The sequence below is a fragment of the Garra rufa genome, chromosome 25, assembly GCF_049309525.1.
Source record: "Garra rufa chromosome 25, GarRuf1.0, whole genome shotgun sequence".
In the NCBI taxonomy this organism is placed as follows: Eukaryota; Metazoa; Chordata; class Actinopteri; order Cypriniformes; family Cyprinidae; genus Garra; species Garra rufa.
In genome coordinates, this window is record NC_133385.1 from 1,594,286 (window position 1) to 1,610,009 (window position 15,724).

At 37.2% G+C, this 15,724-nt stretch overlaps 1 protein-coding gene and 1 long non-coding RNA gene across 2 annotated transcripts; both read left to right on the plus strand.

Moving 5' to 3' along the window:
* The first annotated feature begins 4,729 nt into the window (after window positions 1-4,729).
* Window positions 4,730-5,681, plus strand: LOC141301144 (uncharacterized). The gene is made up of 3 exons (XR_012342115.1): window positions 4,730-4,935; window positions 5,163-5,285; window positions 5,553-5,681. It is a non-coding gene; the product is annotated as an uncharacterized lncRNA (long non-coding RNA).
* Window positions 5,682-7,190: 1,509 nt separating this feature from the next.
* On the plus strand, window positions 7,191-9,390 carry LOC141302177 (E3 ubiquitin-protein ligase RNF19B-like). The gene is made up of 4 exons (XM_073832367.1): window positions 7,191-7,325; window positions 8,095-8,198; window positions 8,583-8,732; window positions 8,813-9,390. The coding sequence occupies exons 1-4, from the start codon at window positions 7,247-7,249 to the stop codon at window positions 9,251-9,253; spliced, it is 774 nt and encodes a 257-aa protein (XP_073688468.1). The 5' UTR covers window positions 7,191-7,246; the 3' UTR covers window positions 9,254-9,390.
* The last annotated feature ends 6,334 nt before the right edge of the window (window positions 9,391-15,724 follow it).

Sequence of the window (15,724 nt, forward strand, 5' to 3'; positions counted from 1 at the left end):
TTAAGTTTAGGCAATGAGATGTTACATGTATGTGTGTGGAAGGCATTCTGTCCCTCGGGGCTTGCCGTAGGCAAGAAAAAGTGCACGCGCATGGTGAGATGAGGGCGCCCCCGCGTTTGGGTGTTATATGTGAAGAAGGAAAATAAAAAGTATGCACCGTTCAGTGAACCTCTTGGTCTCGTTTTCATTATTTTATTATCAATAAAGTGTTTAGGCGAACCCAATACGAACGCTCGGTTACACTATTATGCGCTTCACACTCTTTTCCAGTAGGTGGCGGGAATGCACCTTTTAAACCGGTCTGCCAACCGCCAATAAACTCCAGAAGAAGAAGAACATTAACATTAAACCAAACCAAACCGAACAATCTAATATAATAATTATGGAGAAGGACAACCCAGTGTCTGCCATGTTCACCTTCGGCCAGAGGAAGGGGAAAAAGGTGATTTTTATTAATCAACAGCGTTCAGGACCGGATCACAGTCCAAGGTAACATATCGAGTGCTGAACTTAAGTTGTTTTAACCTGTTGATCATCAATAAAGTGAATTTTGAACCTGTGACACGAGCCTCTTGATTGCATTGACCATTCTGGATCGCTAGCATTAGCATGCCGCACTTAGCCTTATTGTGCACAATGTGTATTTTTTAAATGTAAAGATGATATAATAACTATATGAAATGTAAAGCAGTGATTCTCAGCTGGTGTATCGTGAAGAGTGCTGTCAAAGAGGCAACATGAATCTGTTTTTCTTATTTCTGCTGCAAGACTTGTTTTGAAAGATGTGTGTTAGATTTGTTGTTACGGTGGCCTAGAGAGCTCAACACTGCAACTGAAGAAAACACATGCAAAAAAAAAAACATCAGACAGTTTTGACCATTAGATGCACACACAACGCAGCCAAATATACAGAAATGCACAATATAAATGAATATTTAACGTACATTAAATATTAGAAACAGACGTTTTTTTCCAAAGCATTCACAATTGAAGATTAACAAGCAATGCATTATAGACGCGAATAAACAAGGAAACACAGAAACGCCATTGTTTAAACTCGTTTTAGCATTTCAAGTTAACTAAGCAAAAATTATACGTTTTTGTTACTATTTTAAATATTTTTTTAAACCTTTTAAATGTATTTTTTTCATATTTTTTGTTTTCACTTTAATTTTCTGGTTAATTTTATAGGTCAAATGATGACGTAACTCGTCTTTCAACACCACTGAGTTGGCTATTATCTATGACCAATCTATCTATTATCTATGTTCTTTATTTACGTTGTGCATTTTTTTACGTTGTAATGAATGTTATTAAAGGCATTGATTCTTGTCTCCAATACATCACAGGTGAAAGATTGAAATCATTTACATGTCAAAAGTAAATATTAATTGGTGACACAAATATTACTAAAAACAGAGTCGTAGAAATATACTTAATACTCTTTATCCTTCTTGCCAAACAGTGGAAAAATTCTATTAATAACAAAAAGTATCTTTTAAAATAAAGCACAGATTATGCCAAGACTCCAAACCCAATTTTTTCCAACTTTCAGAATTATTTTAATCTTTAAAAAGGCAATTGATGTAAGCATGACGTGCATTTTTCCTTTGAATATTAGAAATCTATCTATCCATCTATCTATCTATCTATCTATATATCTATCTATATATCTATCTATCTATCTATCTATCTATATATCTATCTATCTATCTATCTATCTATACTATTATTAGTATTATTATTATTTTTTTTATTTTATTTTTTTTACTGTTGTATTATACTCTGTATTATTATTATTATTGTATTAATTAATTTATTTGCTTAATTGGAATTTATATTTCTTAGGTTATGGCTTAAAGAATACCATCAAAAAGTACGGAAGCCCCAAGAGGCTGTGCATTATTATTTCCCTTTTTTCTTTCTTGTTTTTCTTGTGATTGTGTTCTGTCCAGATCATGCAGTTGAAGTTTTGCATTTCCACTTAAAGCACTGGACGAAACTAAAGTATGTTTCTAAATGATATGGTGATCTTTTTTTTTTTGACTAATACATCGCTGGCTCCTGTAGATGAACATTAGATTTTTTTTTTTTTTTTTTTTTTTTTTTTGTACGAAGCATGAAAGGAAAGAAGATCAGTCTGAGGGAGGTAAGACTTGATAAACTTTATTCTAAGCCATAAGAGTCAGGTCTCAGACATTAGATGAAAAGCACTAAATCCCAGGAAGACCTCTGTCAAATCTATAGATATTCCTACTAAAGTGGGGGGAAAAAACATTTTTTTGTGTTTTCTAACATTTTTTTCTGACTAGAATTATAAAATCTGAGCATTTTCATCTATTGTAATTATTTTTCTTTTTTTTTTTCCTTTTAAGAAACAACGTTGAATTGCCATTATTTATAAAATGTGCTATATCCGTGTCCTAGCCTAATACTTAATATGTTCGCTCTAATTTATGACACAACATAAACAGTTGGCAGTAACTACGGCTAATTTGGGTGATTTTGGTAACCCAACGCTGCGTCAAATATGGACAAACCCAGCAGTTGGGTTAAATCTGTTTTTAATTAACTCAAATATTGATTGAAAATTACTATTGCTGGCTTAAAAAGTGAAAAATGAATTACTAGAGGCAACAGTAACAATCAAAACGTGAACATTTATTAATAAGTGAAAACACCCTACACAAAAATATATAAACATGGTTTTCAACATTACATTCATTTAAACTCGTTTTAGAAAATAAAAATCTAGCATTTATTCAAAGTTCAAACATTCAAAGTTATTATTTTAATTCAAGTATATCAAACTGTTTTCTGTTATCCTTTTTTACCGAATAGTGCTGGTATCAGGATCGTAGATTTAAGGTGGACGGAGGGGATGTGTCGCCACCAATAAAGAAAAAGAAATCAACATCAACATCAGTGATGCGTGGGTTGACGTTTGAAATAAATATGCCAATTAAACCTTTGTCATTTATAAAGTACTAGACACTTTTCTACGAAATACATAGACCTAGACTTTATTGGCTGAATAATATTAACCTTTTGAATGTTGAGCATTATTAACTGTTGAATAAATGCTGACGCGGGACAAAATGCCTGATTTTCAACACGTTGAACTGATCAATGCCTTTGTACCATTTTAATAGGCTACTTTTAAACACATATAGCTCAGTAATGTCAGCTTTATGTATTTTCTGAGAGGAGGTGGGATTTTGTTGGGAAAGTTGCACACTTGGATTAGACTGGATAAACACATGCCGCATCTTAATTGATAAGAAAATGGGTTTCCTAATAAATGTCTCGAATATTTTGATTATGTCCAATGCTTCTCTTTCTTTTTGGAATTATTAGACACATTTCACTGTCTTTTCAAATGCCTAGGTCTGTTTAATTTCCTTAATTATAAAATTTAGCCCTATTTTTAAACGTTTATTCAAGCAATAATAGGCTATATAAATTATCTCATGTATATGCTTGTTTAAAACCATGCAGGGATTAAAAACGAATAAAAACGGTATTTTTTTACATTTCCAGAGAGAAACGAACGAAATTAAGCATTACTTAATAAATTCAAGGCACAATAATTTCCTTATTCATTTGATACAACTATTATACAATTAATTTATATAAAATAATATTATTTTGTCATATTCGTGATTCCTGAATGTATATATGAAAACAACTTCGTTTTGAAGTGCATTCGTTATGTTTGTAAAAATTCGTTAAATTAGCGTCTTCATGAAGACGCGTATTCTTTATGGGAGGAAACCCCATAACGTGCAATTAAGCGCTCTCTGTGAATATTTTGTACACTGTAAGGTGTGTACTGTCCCTCCAGTGTTTTACATTAAGCGTTTTAGAATGTCCTAAACCGTGCTTTTAAGCACTGACTGTATTTCTTCATACTTGAGTCCACGTTCAAAATAAAGCTCTTTGAACCGCTCCATTGTGAATATTTGGAGCCGTGTGAAGCACTGCAAGCTGTAAAGTAAACAGGAAGTGTTTGTCCGAACTCAGCTGGTTTTGCGAGAGAACTCAACATTTTTGCGAGGGAACTTAAATATCTTTGCAAGAGAACGCAAAAGTTTTGCGAGGGAACGCAAAAAAAAAAAGAAAAATATTTCCACCACCCCGATTTTTTCTACCCACCCCAAAAAATGTTTCCACCACCTCGATTTTTTTCTACCCAGACTCCGATGTACTCCGATGTATCATCATGTACGTATATTTAATTTGCATTCTAATATACCTACTTACCTACTATAAGTACGCGAAAAGTATACATGAAGAAAGAAATATGTTTGAAACCTAAAAGAGTAGGGCGCCAACTTGGAGATTTCACTGTCAGGAAGAACTCATGAATGACGGCAGATGGAGCCATTGATCAGCAAAACAGTCACAAAAGTACAAACATTCATTACAGAAACAAAAGTCCTAATCTATAACTATGTAGAGCTGAAAAAAGAAATGAGTACGGAGAAACACAAAAATGTATGCTTTTTTTCTTTTCTTTTTTTTCAATGACTCACTTTTTCATTTCACATATTTAAAATAGTTTGTCTTTTCTGTCAAATTCAGGTCTTAAAGTGATATTTGAACATCAAGGAGTATCTTCTTTTTTGTCTTGTCTTTTGACTTTTTCTAACATAGTCATAATTGTTGATAAAGGTCTTTTTTTTTCTTGGACTTAAAACACGCCCCTTTGACACATTAACATCTACACTGCAAATCAAAGCGAAAGTAAAGCTGCACAGTTTCTTCCCTGTTCATGATAATTTTCTCATAACAGAATGATCTATCAAGTCCTCGTCAACTTTAATAAGATGAAAAATAGACCATTAGATGTGGCGGATTCATTAGATAAGTTTAATAGTTCCACCGTCTTAGAGCTGAAGAGGAAATATGCATCTCTATTTCCCGGAGAAACTGGTAGGTTAAGTATTTATTATTTTTGCAGAGATAAAACAAATCATTAATATCCTGTTGACATTTTAGTACATGCGACTGAAACTCCTTTTAAACTGCAGGAATATTCTAGCAATTTTTGTTATTAACCAAAATTGGTATCAGAGGTGTTTTTTTTTATTTGATCATTCATGCATAAACATGTCATTTAAGTCGATCGTTGTATGTCTGTAATGTTTGTATTTTGTCAGACCCAGAATTATTTTGGGTGGTTTTTGGATGCAATACACTGGAAGATGGAAAAACACTTGAGTTTTATAAAATTCAACATTTATCTGGTCTTATCTTTGTGGTGAGATTGCCCGGTGGATGAGGTACGTATGTTTTCATTAACAGTTTATTGAGACAATAAATATTTTATTATAAATGTAGATATAATATGATATAATATTGTACTTTATCATTAGCTAAAGACTGCAAAATGAAATCACAGATTTTTTTAAAATTATTATTTAGTTATAAAGTGACAAAGTCTAAATCATTTAAAATGTACAAATTCACTGATGCGTATGTGAATTTTTATTAAACTGCTTAAATTTACACAATTTTTGTTTGTTTCATGTTGTCATTTTTTTTCACAGTCCCACGCGATGAAGACATTCCCAAGACTGATTGCATAAAAATACATACAGCATGTAAATGTAGTAGACTCTCTGCATTTGCTCAAACATAGACACAATGGTTTCTATACTGTATACTGCATAATCTCCTAATAATTTTCCTGTGCTCCTGACTGTCCTAATCTAGGGGATGGGATCTGCACCTGCTCCTTATCAATAATAAAAGATGAGCCTGTATTTAAACAGGACCAGACAGGGAGCTAAACAGAGATTATTTCTCCTCTGTTGAGATGTTGGCTGTCCTGTGATTAAATATATTTCAACATTGTTGTTGCTACAGTATGCAGCTATTTATGTAATATATATTTGCCAATTATAAAATTGAGATTTTCTTTTGTTTTCATTTGCCCCCTGTGTGTGGTTAGGGAAAGGTAAGAGTTCTGTTGTTTATTTGTCTTTATTTTCCTGCTAGGTCAAGTAGTACTGTACTTCATACAGTGCTCTTTGGTTGGTTATTTTGACCATTCCGGCCCCTGAAGACAACTTTTTTTTTTTTTTTTATGTTGGATTTGTTTGTTTACACTTCTGTTTACTCTGTACATAAGTCATAACTTGATTATTGTAAATACATTTTTTTTTAAAGTGTAATGTGTTTTGCTGGTCTTTTTTTATAAGGGTGTTTCCTCTTTCCCCTAGAAATATTCATTGAAATGCAACACATTTGATTAATGACAGCAGCAGTTTTATTAGGCTTTCTTAAATACATGTACATATTTTTATCTCATTTGTTTTCTATCTGTTTAATATGCTTTATAAGCCATTCTTGGTTTTATAGCCTGCAATACAATGGTGATTTATAGTGAACATAAACTTTTGTTTTCAAGATAATAATCAAATCCATATTGCAAACCTTTAGCAATATAATGAACCAGACAAGATAGTTTGAACGGAGAGATTAATACTTGAGGGGCAAAATGTAGCTGCATATAGCTAGACAATCTGATGTTTATTTAAACTGACTGTAGATTGTTTGTACTGTGTCTTATCAGTTTGTGTCAGTGCTGAACGTTAATGTTTAACTCTTATCTGTCAGGTCACCTGTGGGTGTTTTCTCTCACTTACCATCATTACTTACCATTCCTGTTTGACCTGTTTTCACTCAGGTCTTGTACAGACAGGAAGGGCAAGTTAAGGAGTCATCCACCACAGTTACAGGAACATATACATGTTTGCACACACATGAGTTGGTGAGGGAGAAAAAGATGATCACTCAACAAAACACAAACACTATGTGTTTGAAAAAACAAAAGTTTTAACCACTATGTTATTAAAATTTTGTATGTATGCTCATTGGCCGTCTTGTCACTGGTTCTAAATGTAGGTGGAGCAGCTAAACAGATGAACTATTAAACTGCAGATAAATTCTATTGATTATAACCTGTTTAATTTAACACCATAAAACGTAAAGCAGTTAAAGTTTATAGATATTAACCCACAGTATTTTTTTTTTTTTTTTTTTCTAATTAACTATTGTCTGGCAGTGCTGGCAGAAAACACATTATTGTGTTTCACAATCCAAGTTATACCCGCCCCCACGCACAGAAGGCTGATCCTCCAGACTGTGATTTCGAATTAAAACGAAAGCAAGTAAGTCACAGTCAAAGAAGTGTAAAGCCAAACTCTTTTTTTTTTTTTCAGGGATATTTTTATTTAAAATGTCAAGTGAGGAGAAACGATATGAGAAATCAGACTTTAACCTCGACATTAAATTTGTGAAAAAGCCCAGCGATATTGGTGAGTTTTTAAATAATGGAACCTGTCTTTTTCTGTACTTTTTTAGGCTAAACTATGTGGCACCTTAGTGATAGGATTGCACTCGTATTATATAGACCTTTGTTGTTTGTTCTTTTCACATGACCTGAAATGTTAAGAGGAAGTTTTGTAACTGATGCAGAAATTTTATGAAACAATTTTTCAGATTAAAAAAAATTGACATTTTATGTTAGTCTTAACTGAATTTGGTTTTGTGTTGTCATTGGCTGCCTGTCCTGTTCTGGACACTCCTGTAAAAGAGATCTCTTTTTCTAGTTAAATAAAGGTTAAAATAATAATAATAATAATAATAATAATAATAATAATAATAATAATAATAACTGTTATTATTACTATAATGTAGTAGGCTGATCATACAGTGTTTATGGGATTCCTGATAAAGGCATGAAGAAAGAAAATAAAAATAACTTTATTATTTGTCTTTTCCTGAAACCTTTAACAATTAAACTAATATGTGCTATTGTGTAAATGTGTGTTTGTGTATGAAAAGACAGATATATGAATGAGAAAACGGGCCATAGAAGATATTTTAAACCAATTCTCACTGTATCATAGTTCCAGCAGTGCTGAGAAATGTATTTGCATATAAACTGAAACACACATATTTATGAATGCTGTGTAAACTCATCTGGGCCTCCCCACCAGTGTTTAGAACTGCATGCATGGAACAAATTACAACAGTTATATTGGTAATTTGAATGGAATATTAATTGTGCTGTTTCCATGTTAGATCCATGTGATGATGATCCAGATGTTTTAAGAGCTGAATTATCCTGCGGTCATATTGTTGGTCCACAAACACTGACAGACTACTGCAAATGTCAGCTGAATGTTGTAAGAGAAGTGTAGTTATTTTCACACTCTTAAAAATAAAGGTGCTTTAAAAGGTTCCTCACAGCAATGCCATAGAAGAACCATTTTTGGTTCCACAAAGAACCATCTCTTTCTTACCTTTTTATAATCTGAAGAACCTTCTTTCACCACAAAGAACCTTTTGTGAAACAGAAAGGTTCCTCAGATGTTAAAGGTTCTTTTTGGAATCATTTAGACAAAAAAAGGTTCTTCTGGCATTGTAAGGAACCTTTATTTTTAAGAGTGTTTTTGTATTTCTGTATTTTTAAAACCTTTGTATAGTGTACTGTGTGCATTTTTTTTTTTTTTTTTTGAGATAATGCAATGATGAAATGTCTCTTAAAACAGACTGTTGATCAATTGCAGGGTAAAAGTGAGCTGAGATGTCCTTTGTGTGCAGAACTATGGCCTTATATTGAAGTGCGTAAATTAGCCAAACTCACACTTGAAGAAAAACAATACTTTGAGGAAGTTCTTGCAAGCAATGCCATTAGAAGGTTATTGGACATCACAAATGTAAGTAAATATCATATACACATTTTTGATTAGAAACATGAATGATGTTGTTGTGCATAAGCTCTTTCTGTCTCTTCTAGTGTCCTGGATGCGACTGGAACATCGAGAGATTAGAGCCATCCAGTCTTTGTGTGCAATGCAGCATCTGCTCTGCAAATAAGGGCCGTATGTTTGAGTTCTGCTGGCAGTGTTTGAGAGAATGGAAAGGTGATCAGCCCCGTTCTGATCGATGTGACAATGAAGGCTGCAGCAACAGAGAGACGAATCTGTTGAGAAACTGTGGCACTATTACTTTAAAAGATGCTGGAAATATTGTATGTCCGGCTGTTCGTGCTTGTCCAGCATGTGGTTTGTTGCTAAACCACAACACAAATAACAGTAAAAGCTTTATGTGCTTTCGGTGTCAATTTTGTTTTTGTTTTGCCTGTCTCAAGAGTACATCTGACTGTGTGAAGACAAGTGGTTACTATCAGCTCTGTTCAGATGGTGTGGCTCCACGACAGACATCTATTCCATTTTAGAGAGATAATTAATGGCAAATAGAGTAGAGTTTATATGTTTTTTTTTTTATTAATAGTGATCTGTGAATTTTTATGTATGTTATTAAATATGTAATATCATGTAGTGTAATGCCAATGATGTTTTGATCAGTTTGTCAAAGAAAAGAAAACTCCCCATGTAAAAAGCAAATAAATACCACTATTTTGTTTAAACTGTCGTTTTATTTGACTTTGTCAAGCAGTTTTTTTTCTTAAACTAAAAAAATATAAAGTATCTTAAAAAGACATTACAATAACAACAAGCATTAACAACAATTGTTTCAATTTCTAGTAAGTACACTAAATTAAGCATGAACTAAAAAAAGTTTTTAGTTTTTTATATGTAAATTGTGCTTTATTATTTAAGCTAATTTAAAGCAAAAATAAATAAATGCAAGAGAAAAACAATATAAAAGCAGTATGAAAACGTGAAAATTGAGGACTTGTTTGTAAGACAGAATGTATGCAATTCAAAAGATGTAGTCCTTAAATGTATTTTGTGGCAAAGCAATGATGAATGATCCAATGTGTTAGCACAAACAGACTGCTGTTGTACTTCATTGTGTATAAATATTTATGAACAAGTGAGTAAGTATGGAGAAATATGCCTATGTACAGTAGGATAAGCAGATGCACCCAGAGTATAAGCAATAAGCAACGTGCAGTTTCTTGTCAAATGTTTTTCCATTGTAAACCATTATAAAGAAAACTCTTAACCATTTTCTGGGTTCATTTGCTCATCTATATATAATATGCAAAATCATTAAATAAATTAATTACATTAAGGCACTTGCAGCAGCATCATATAAAGCACATGTGCCTGAAACTTTCATTTTGAAAAAGTCATCAAAACAATATATTATGCTACTTCTGTCACAACTGTAGTGGAGATGATCCGGGAAGAACCGGGAGAAGACTGAAGTAACTAATAAACAGATTTATTCGAAATAAAAGTAAACCATAGCATAGAACAAAACCAGACTGGAGTAACATTCATCGACAGACATTGGGTGTGAGCAGACACATACTATAAATACACTAGAAACGTAGGGGGGAAAACAAGACAGAACACATTCCGGACAACTACAATAATAGCATAAAATGTTTTACTCACCCACAGTTAGGAATCATGTTAAATTTGAATCCATTTTACAGTCAGGGTAGAGAAAAGAACATTTAACCTAGAATCTGCACAAAAAAAATATAAAAATAATAATTATAATAAAATAAATAAATAAACAGAGTGTGAGGAAACAAGTTAAACCTGTCAGACAAAAACGAAACTTACAAAGAGTCACATGTGAAGTGATTCCAGCAGGAGACGTCAAGTACATTTGTCTGGCAATATCAGTGAACACTCAGAGCAGCTTCTGTACATACAAGAGCTGAAGAGATCAAATCAGTGTCATGGGGAAATTTGACCTTGACAAAACTTGTAACTGGATTTAAAAAAAAAAAATCACATTATTACAATATGAGAACAAGCAAGTAGTGAACCAGAAAAATAGTGAACAGAAAAATGTAAAACAATGGACACAATCTTTACAAAAAGATATTTAGACTAATATTGCCTTTGTGAAATCTCCATATAGTTCAATGGTCAAATGTAGTCTTCTCTTGCTATAGTAATGCTTATGACCAGCTAACACTGTTATGTTCAGTTAAACACGCCCCTTTGACACATTACATACGCAAATCAAAATGAAAGTAAAATGGCAAAATCGCTTTTGGATTTCAGCTCACAGTGACCAAACTATTTCTTTTTCATGGTTATTTTCTCCTAAAACAGATTCAGAATGGCGTTTCAAGTCCTCATCAACTTTTATGAAAAGAACAATAGACCATTAGAGGTGGCGGATTCTTTAGAAAAGTTTAATAACACAACCATCAGAGAACTGAAGGAGAAATGTAGGTCTTTAGTTCCTGGAGCACCTGGTAGGTGAAATATTTATTATTTACTCTTTAAAATCATGTAGACTAACTCGGCTTGCTCTTCTGTTGAATTCAATCTGTTCTACACCAATATCTATGTCAATACGTGTTTATAAACGAGTGAATAAGGTACAAAAGTTTCTCTAGGTACTACCCCATGACAGCGTTTGTACCTTTCTTTTGTTGGCTGTATTTATTTATTCATTTACTTTATTTTATGTATTTATTTATTTATTTATTTTTTATCTGCATTGCAGAACAGAAGCATATTACTTTAATACGTAAAATTGTCACCATTTTCTGTTTATTCTAACAAAGGAAATTTGTTTTGTTTAAAAAAATATACTGCCATTAAAATTTTTACTTAAAAAACAAAGAAAAAAAATGTAAAAATATATATTCAAAGACATTATTATTAATTACGTATAATTAATAACATAGTTTTAAATAGAGGCATTATAGTTTCATTATAAACATAATGATTATGTCTAAGGTGGATACCAAACTTAATATATAATCACCATCATATAAATTTTTCATCACATAAAATTTTACATATTCTCCCATTACTGAAAAACGTCTCAGGTTACGTATGTAACCCTAGTTCCCTGAGAATAGGGAACGAGACACTGCGTCCTCTAGAGGGCGCTTTTGGGGAACGCTGCAGCGTGCCTCGAGTCTGAAGAATGCATAGAAAAACTACATGAAATGGCCGGCGCCAGCGTATGACGTCACCGCGGTGCGTCAGTCGCTGCCATTGCGTCACTACCAGGCGACCATAACATAAAGAGGCGCCCGTGCAACACAATACATCTTCAAAGTCTGAAGCTTTATCGTCCGAAGCATGGCGAAGAAGCCTAGAGGACGCAGTGTCTCGTTCCCTATTCTCAGGGAACTAGGGTTACATACGTAACCTGAGACGTTCCCTTCCGAAGGGAACTCTCACTGCGTCCTCTAGAGGGCGCTTTTGGGGAACGGTATACCAACGCTGCCATGCTGAGGGGAATGCATGCTAAGCCAGCGAGCACTAAGCAACAATTCTGAGAGGAATTGCCCCTACTAGGACGTGGTGACGGCTGTCAAAACGTTACCCCTCCCGGCCAGAGGCCTGACCTGTTACCCACTTACCAGACTGGGTAGAACCCAGGGCACAGCTCAGGCTTGGAATTATAATAATTCCTTCTGAGGGAAACGGCTAAGCTTCGATGGAAACTTAGACTTGTCAGAACCAGAAACTACCGCAACATAGGGCCTAGTTCCCTCAGGAACTGGCTCCCATATGAGGGCAGAAACCTGTCCTGGGTCCGTTCAAAGGGCCACTAGTAGTGGCGCGCCCCAATAGTGGATGGTCAGCAGACATCAGCTAAGATATCAAAGGAGTCGAACCCAGGGAACCGGGGTTGTGAGCCGACTCCAATAGATGGGAACAAGGCAAAACGTGTGACCCATACCAAAAAAGGATTTAAAAGAGGAACCCAAACTTGGTGGGAACCTACCAACACGTGGATTTTATAGAAGTGCCCCAGGTGTGTGTGCACTTACCATACTTGTGGTTTTAACTGGAAGACGCCCAGGCATAGCGTGGGACGCTTACCGACATGATCGGATTTAAGGAGAGTGTTTTCCCAGAGGGTTTCACTATCAGCTCCATGCCGTCTGAAGAGACGGAAAGGGGATAACCCTGATGGTGAGGGGATTGCCACACTAACCCTCCCCTGGACAGAAGCTCGCAAGCTATCTGTCAACAGAGAAGAACATGGAGCTGAGACCATCCTGCAATAGTGGACGACAGTAGAGGACAAAAATCCTGACCCTGATCCACAGGGAGGATCGCTTCTCCAGAAGGGGGCACTGCTGTCTTTTAGGGAACCCTTAATGAAAAGGGGAAGCGTGCACAGCCCGGTCCACGCGACCTGTATGAAGGTCTGGCAATCTCACGAAGGTGGGTTGGTGCTCATAGAAGACCCTTCCCAGAAGGGGAGCTGCACAACCGAACAGGAGCGAATGCTCTCACTGTTACCCTTCATAGAGGGGAGCATACATCCAGAATAAAGGCTGGAGAGTAGAAACCTGAAGCATGAAGGTCAAGCTCCTACCCTGGGAAACAGGGAGGAGAACTTGGCCACCAAGGAGTGGTGCTCTTATAAGTGAACCCTGGAAAGGGGGCACGCCAACATCCTTGTAGCAGGTCCATAACTCTCAAAGGTCTGTCCCTGGTAGATTCCTACCCTCAGGAGGGAGGAAGCATTCAGTCCTGGGAAGTTGCTCTGAAGGAAACCCTGAATTAGGGGAGCTCAGGTCCGTTCCAGCAATCCTGCGCACAGGGAGGAACGTGAACTCTTATCCTTAACAAACCCATTCCTCAGAAGGGGGAGCACTCAGTCCTGGGAAGTTGCTCTGAAGGAAACCCTGGATTAGGGGAGCTCAGGTCCGTTCCAGCAATCCTGCGCACAGGGAGGAACGTGAGCTCTTAACCTTAACAAACCCATTCCTCAGAAGGGGGAGCACTCAGTCCTGGGAAGTTGCTCTGAAGGAAACCCTGGATTAGGGGAGCTCAGGTCCGTTCCAGCAATCCTGCGCACAGGGAGGAACGTGAGCTCTTAACCTTAACAAACCCATTCCTCAGAAAGGGGAGCACTGTTTGCCTTGAAAGTTTCTGGGAAGCTCCGAAATGAATAAGGGCTGCTTCCTAGTTCAGACACTTCGTAAACCTTTCCTCAGAAAGGGAAGTGGAACTAGGCCTGGGGAGTGAGAATCGATCCTAAAGTGACGGCTTTCTAAGGTGTTAAACACCGAAGGATGCTCAAACCCTCTGTAGGGGAGACATTCGACAGCCTGGGTGTAGATCCTACATCAAGTGCTGCTTCAGCCCTCAGGCTTAGAATGAGGCGACTTGAAGAGAGTCTCAAAGTAGCGCTCAGATAAAAACCCTTTCCTCAGAAAGGGGAGCGCACACCGAGAATCAAGACCCCAGCTGGAAAGCGTGTCACCAGGTGGTGCTCAAAATAAAAAACCTTTTCCGCAGAAAAGGGAGCAACCAAACCTGCTCCGAGTCCGCAGCGAGCACTCCGGACTGCTGGTACTCCTATGTAAGTGAACACCTGTCTCAACAGGTGTAGACACTCAGTTTCCATAGAAACCGTATTTAGGAGAGGACACGAAGCGGATCCTCGCACGCAGGCCGTCTGCAACAGAGTTAAAGATACTAGTGCAATCTTAAATATAAATATCTTAAGATGCTTACCTAGGGAGAAAGGAAAAATTTCCTTTTGCTCGTTTAACCACTGAAGGGGGAAGCCCGATTGTGCTGGAACGAGTGTTGTGTAGACGGACACCACCATACAACCGGAAGGGAGGGGTGCTCCGTCGAGATGTTTTCACATTCCTTTTCTGAGGGAAAAACACAACACGCAACCCAAACCCTGCAGGCAACACGCCTATCCAGCCATAAGGGGGGCGTAACTAGGGAGTTATGCTCCTGTCTCAACAGGACATAAGTCTACACTAGGCCTGCAAAGGACAGCATAAACATACCAAGGGCAAACCTAAGAAAAACTTAGGGAGCTTACCTTGAAGAGGACAGAGGTCCTATGTGTAATATATGCTGTAAGGGTTGGTTTACCGCACAGCCTGTGGAGTGGAGAGGGCAAACACTGCCGTAACCTTAATCCATAGGATCAGAGGGGGCGTCTGCCGTAGACTCGTCGTATTTCTTCTGTGAATAGAGAAAAACATACACAGGTCTGAGACAGTATGAAGTTCCTTCACGTAAAAAATGGATCATACTCACCCATTTAAAAGCATCCTGTTTCATAGAAAGAGGCGGGTTTTTTTTTTTTTTCAGAGACCGCCTGATTCCAGACCGTCCGAAAATTAGGGTTCTATACAGGTAGAACCCCCAAAGGACATCATGGGTCCGAGGAGTGCAGGAAGCTTAAATGGAGACAGGGGAATTAATATGGCGACCCGACTGGACCGAGGGAAGGAGAGGTATTACTCTGACCCCTGCGAGAATTTTTTCTCGCTTGGATGACTTCCCTGAAATCCTGTCTGTCACCTCTCGATCCGCGTCGCCTCCTAGACCTGCTCGCAGGCGGGGGAGGAGCGCGGGATGCAACACTAGCCTTCTGCACCTACCTCCGTTCCTCAGAAGGAGGCGGAGCAGGACCCCTGTGGTGTTCGGGCTGAGACCTGGACCTTCGAGGGATAAAGGATTTTTCAGCAGATCGGCTGGGTAGGCTTGGAGCACTGCCATGGTGTGCAGTGCACCCACCGCCTGACCTGCTGCTGCATACGCTCTGCCGTTCAGCAGGGCCGGAGAAGGCAGAGAGGGAGTCTTGAGAGAGAAAGCCCGCCCTGTGGAGAGATAGCATCTCTTCCACAAGGGGCGTCCTCTCATAGCCGTGGTCGCGCAAACCCTCGATACTAGCATAGTTCGCAATGGACGAACTATGAATGCGTGCCGCGTACGGCTTTTTCCAGACCCTCTCGATTTCAGTATGAAGATCGGGAAGGAATGGG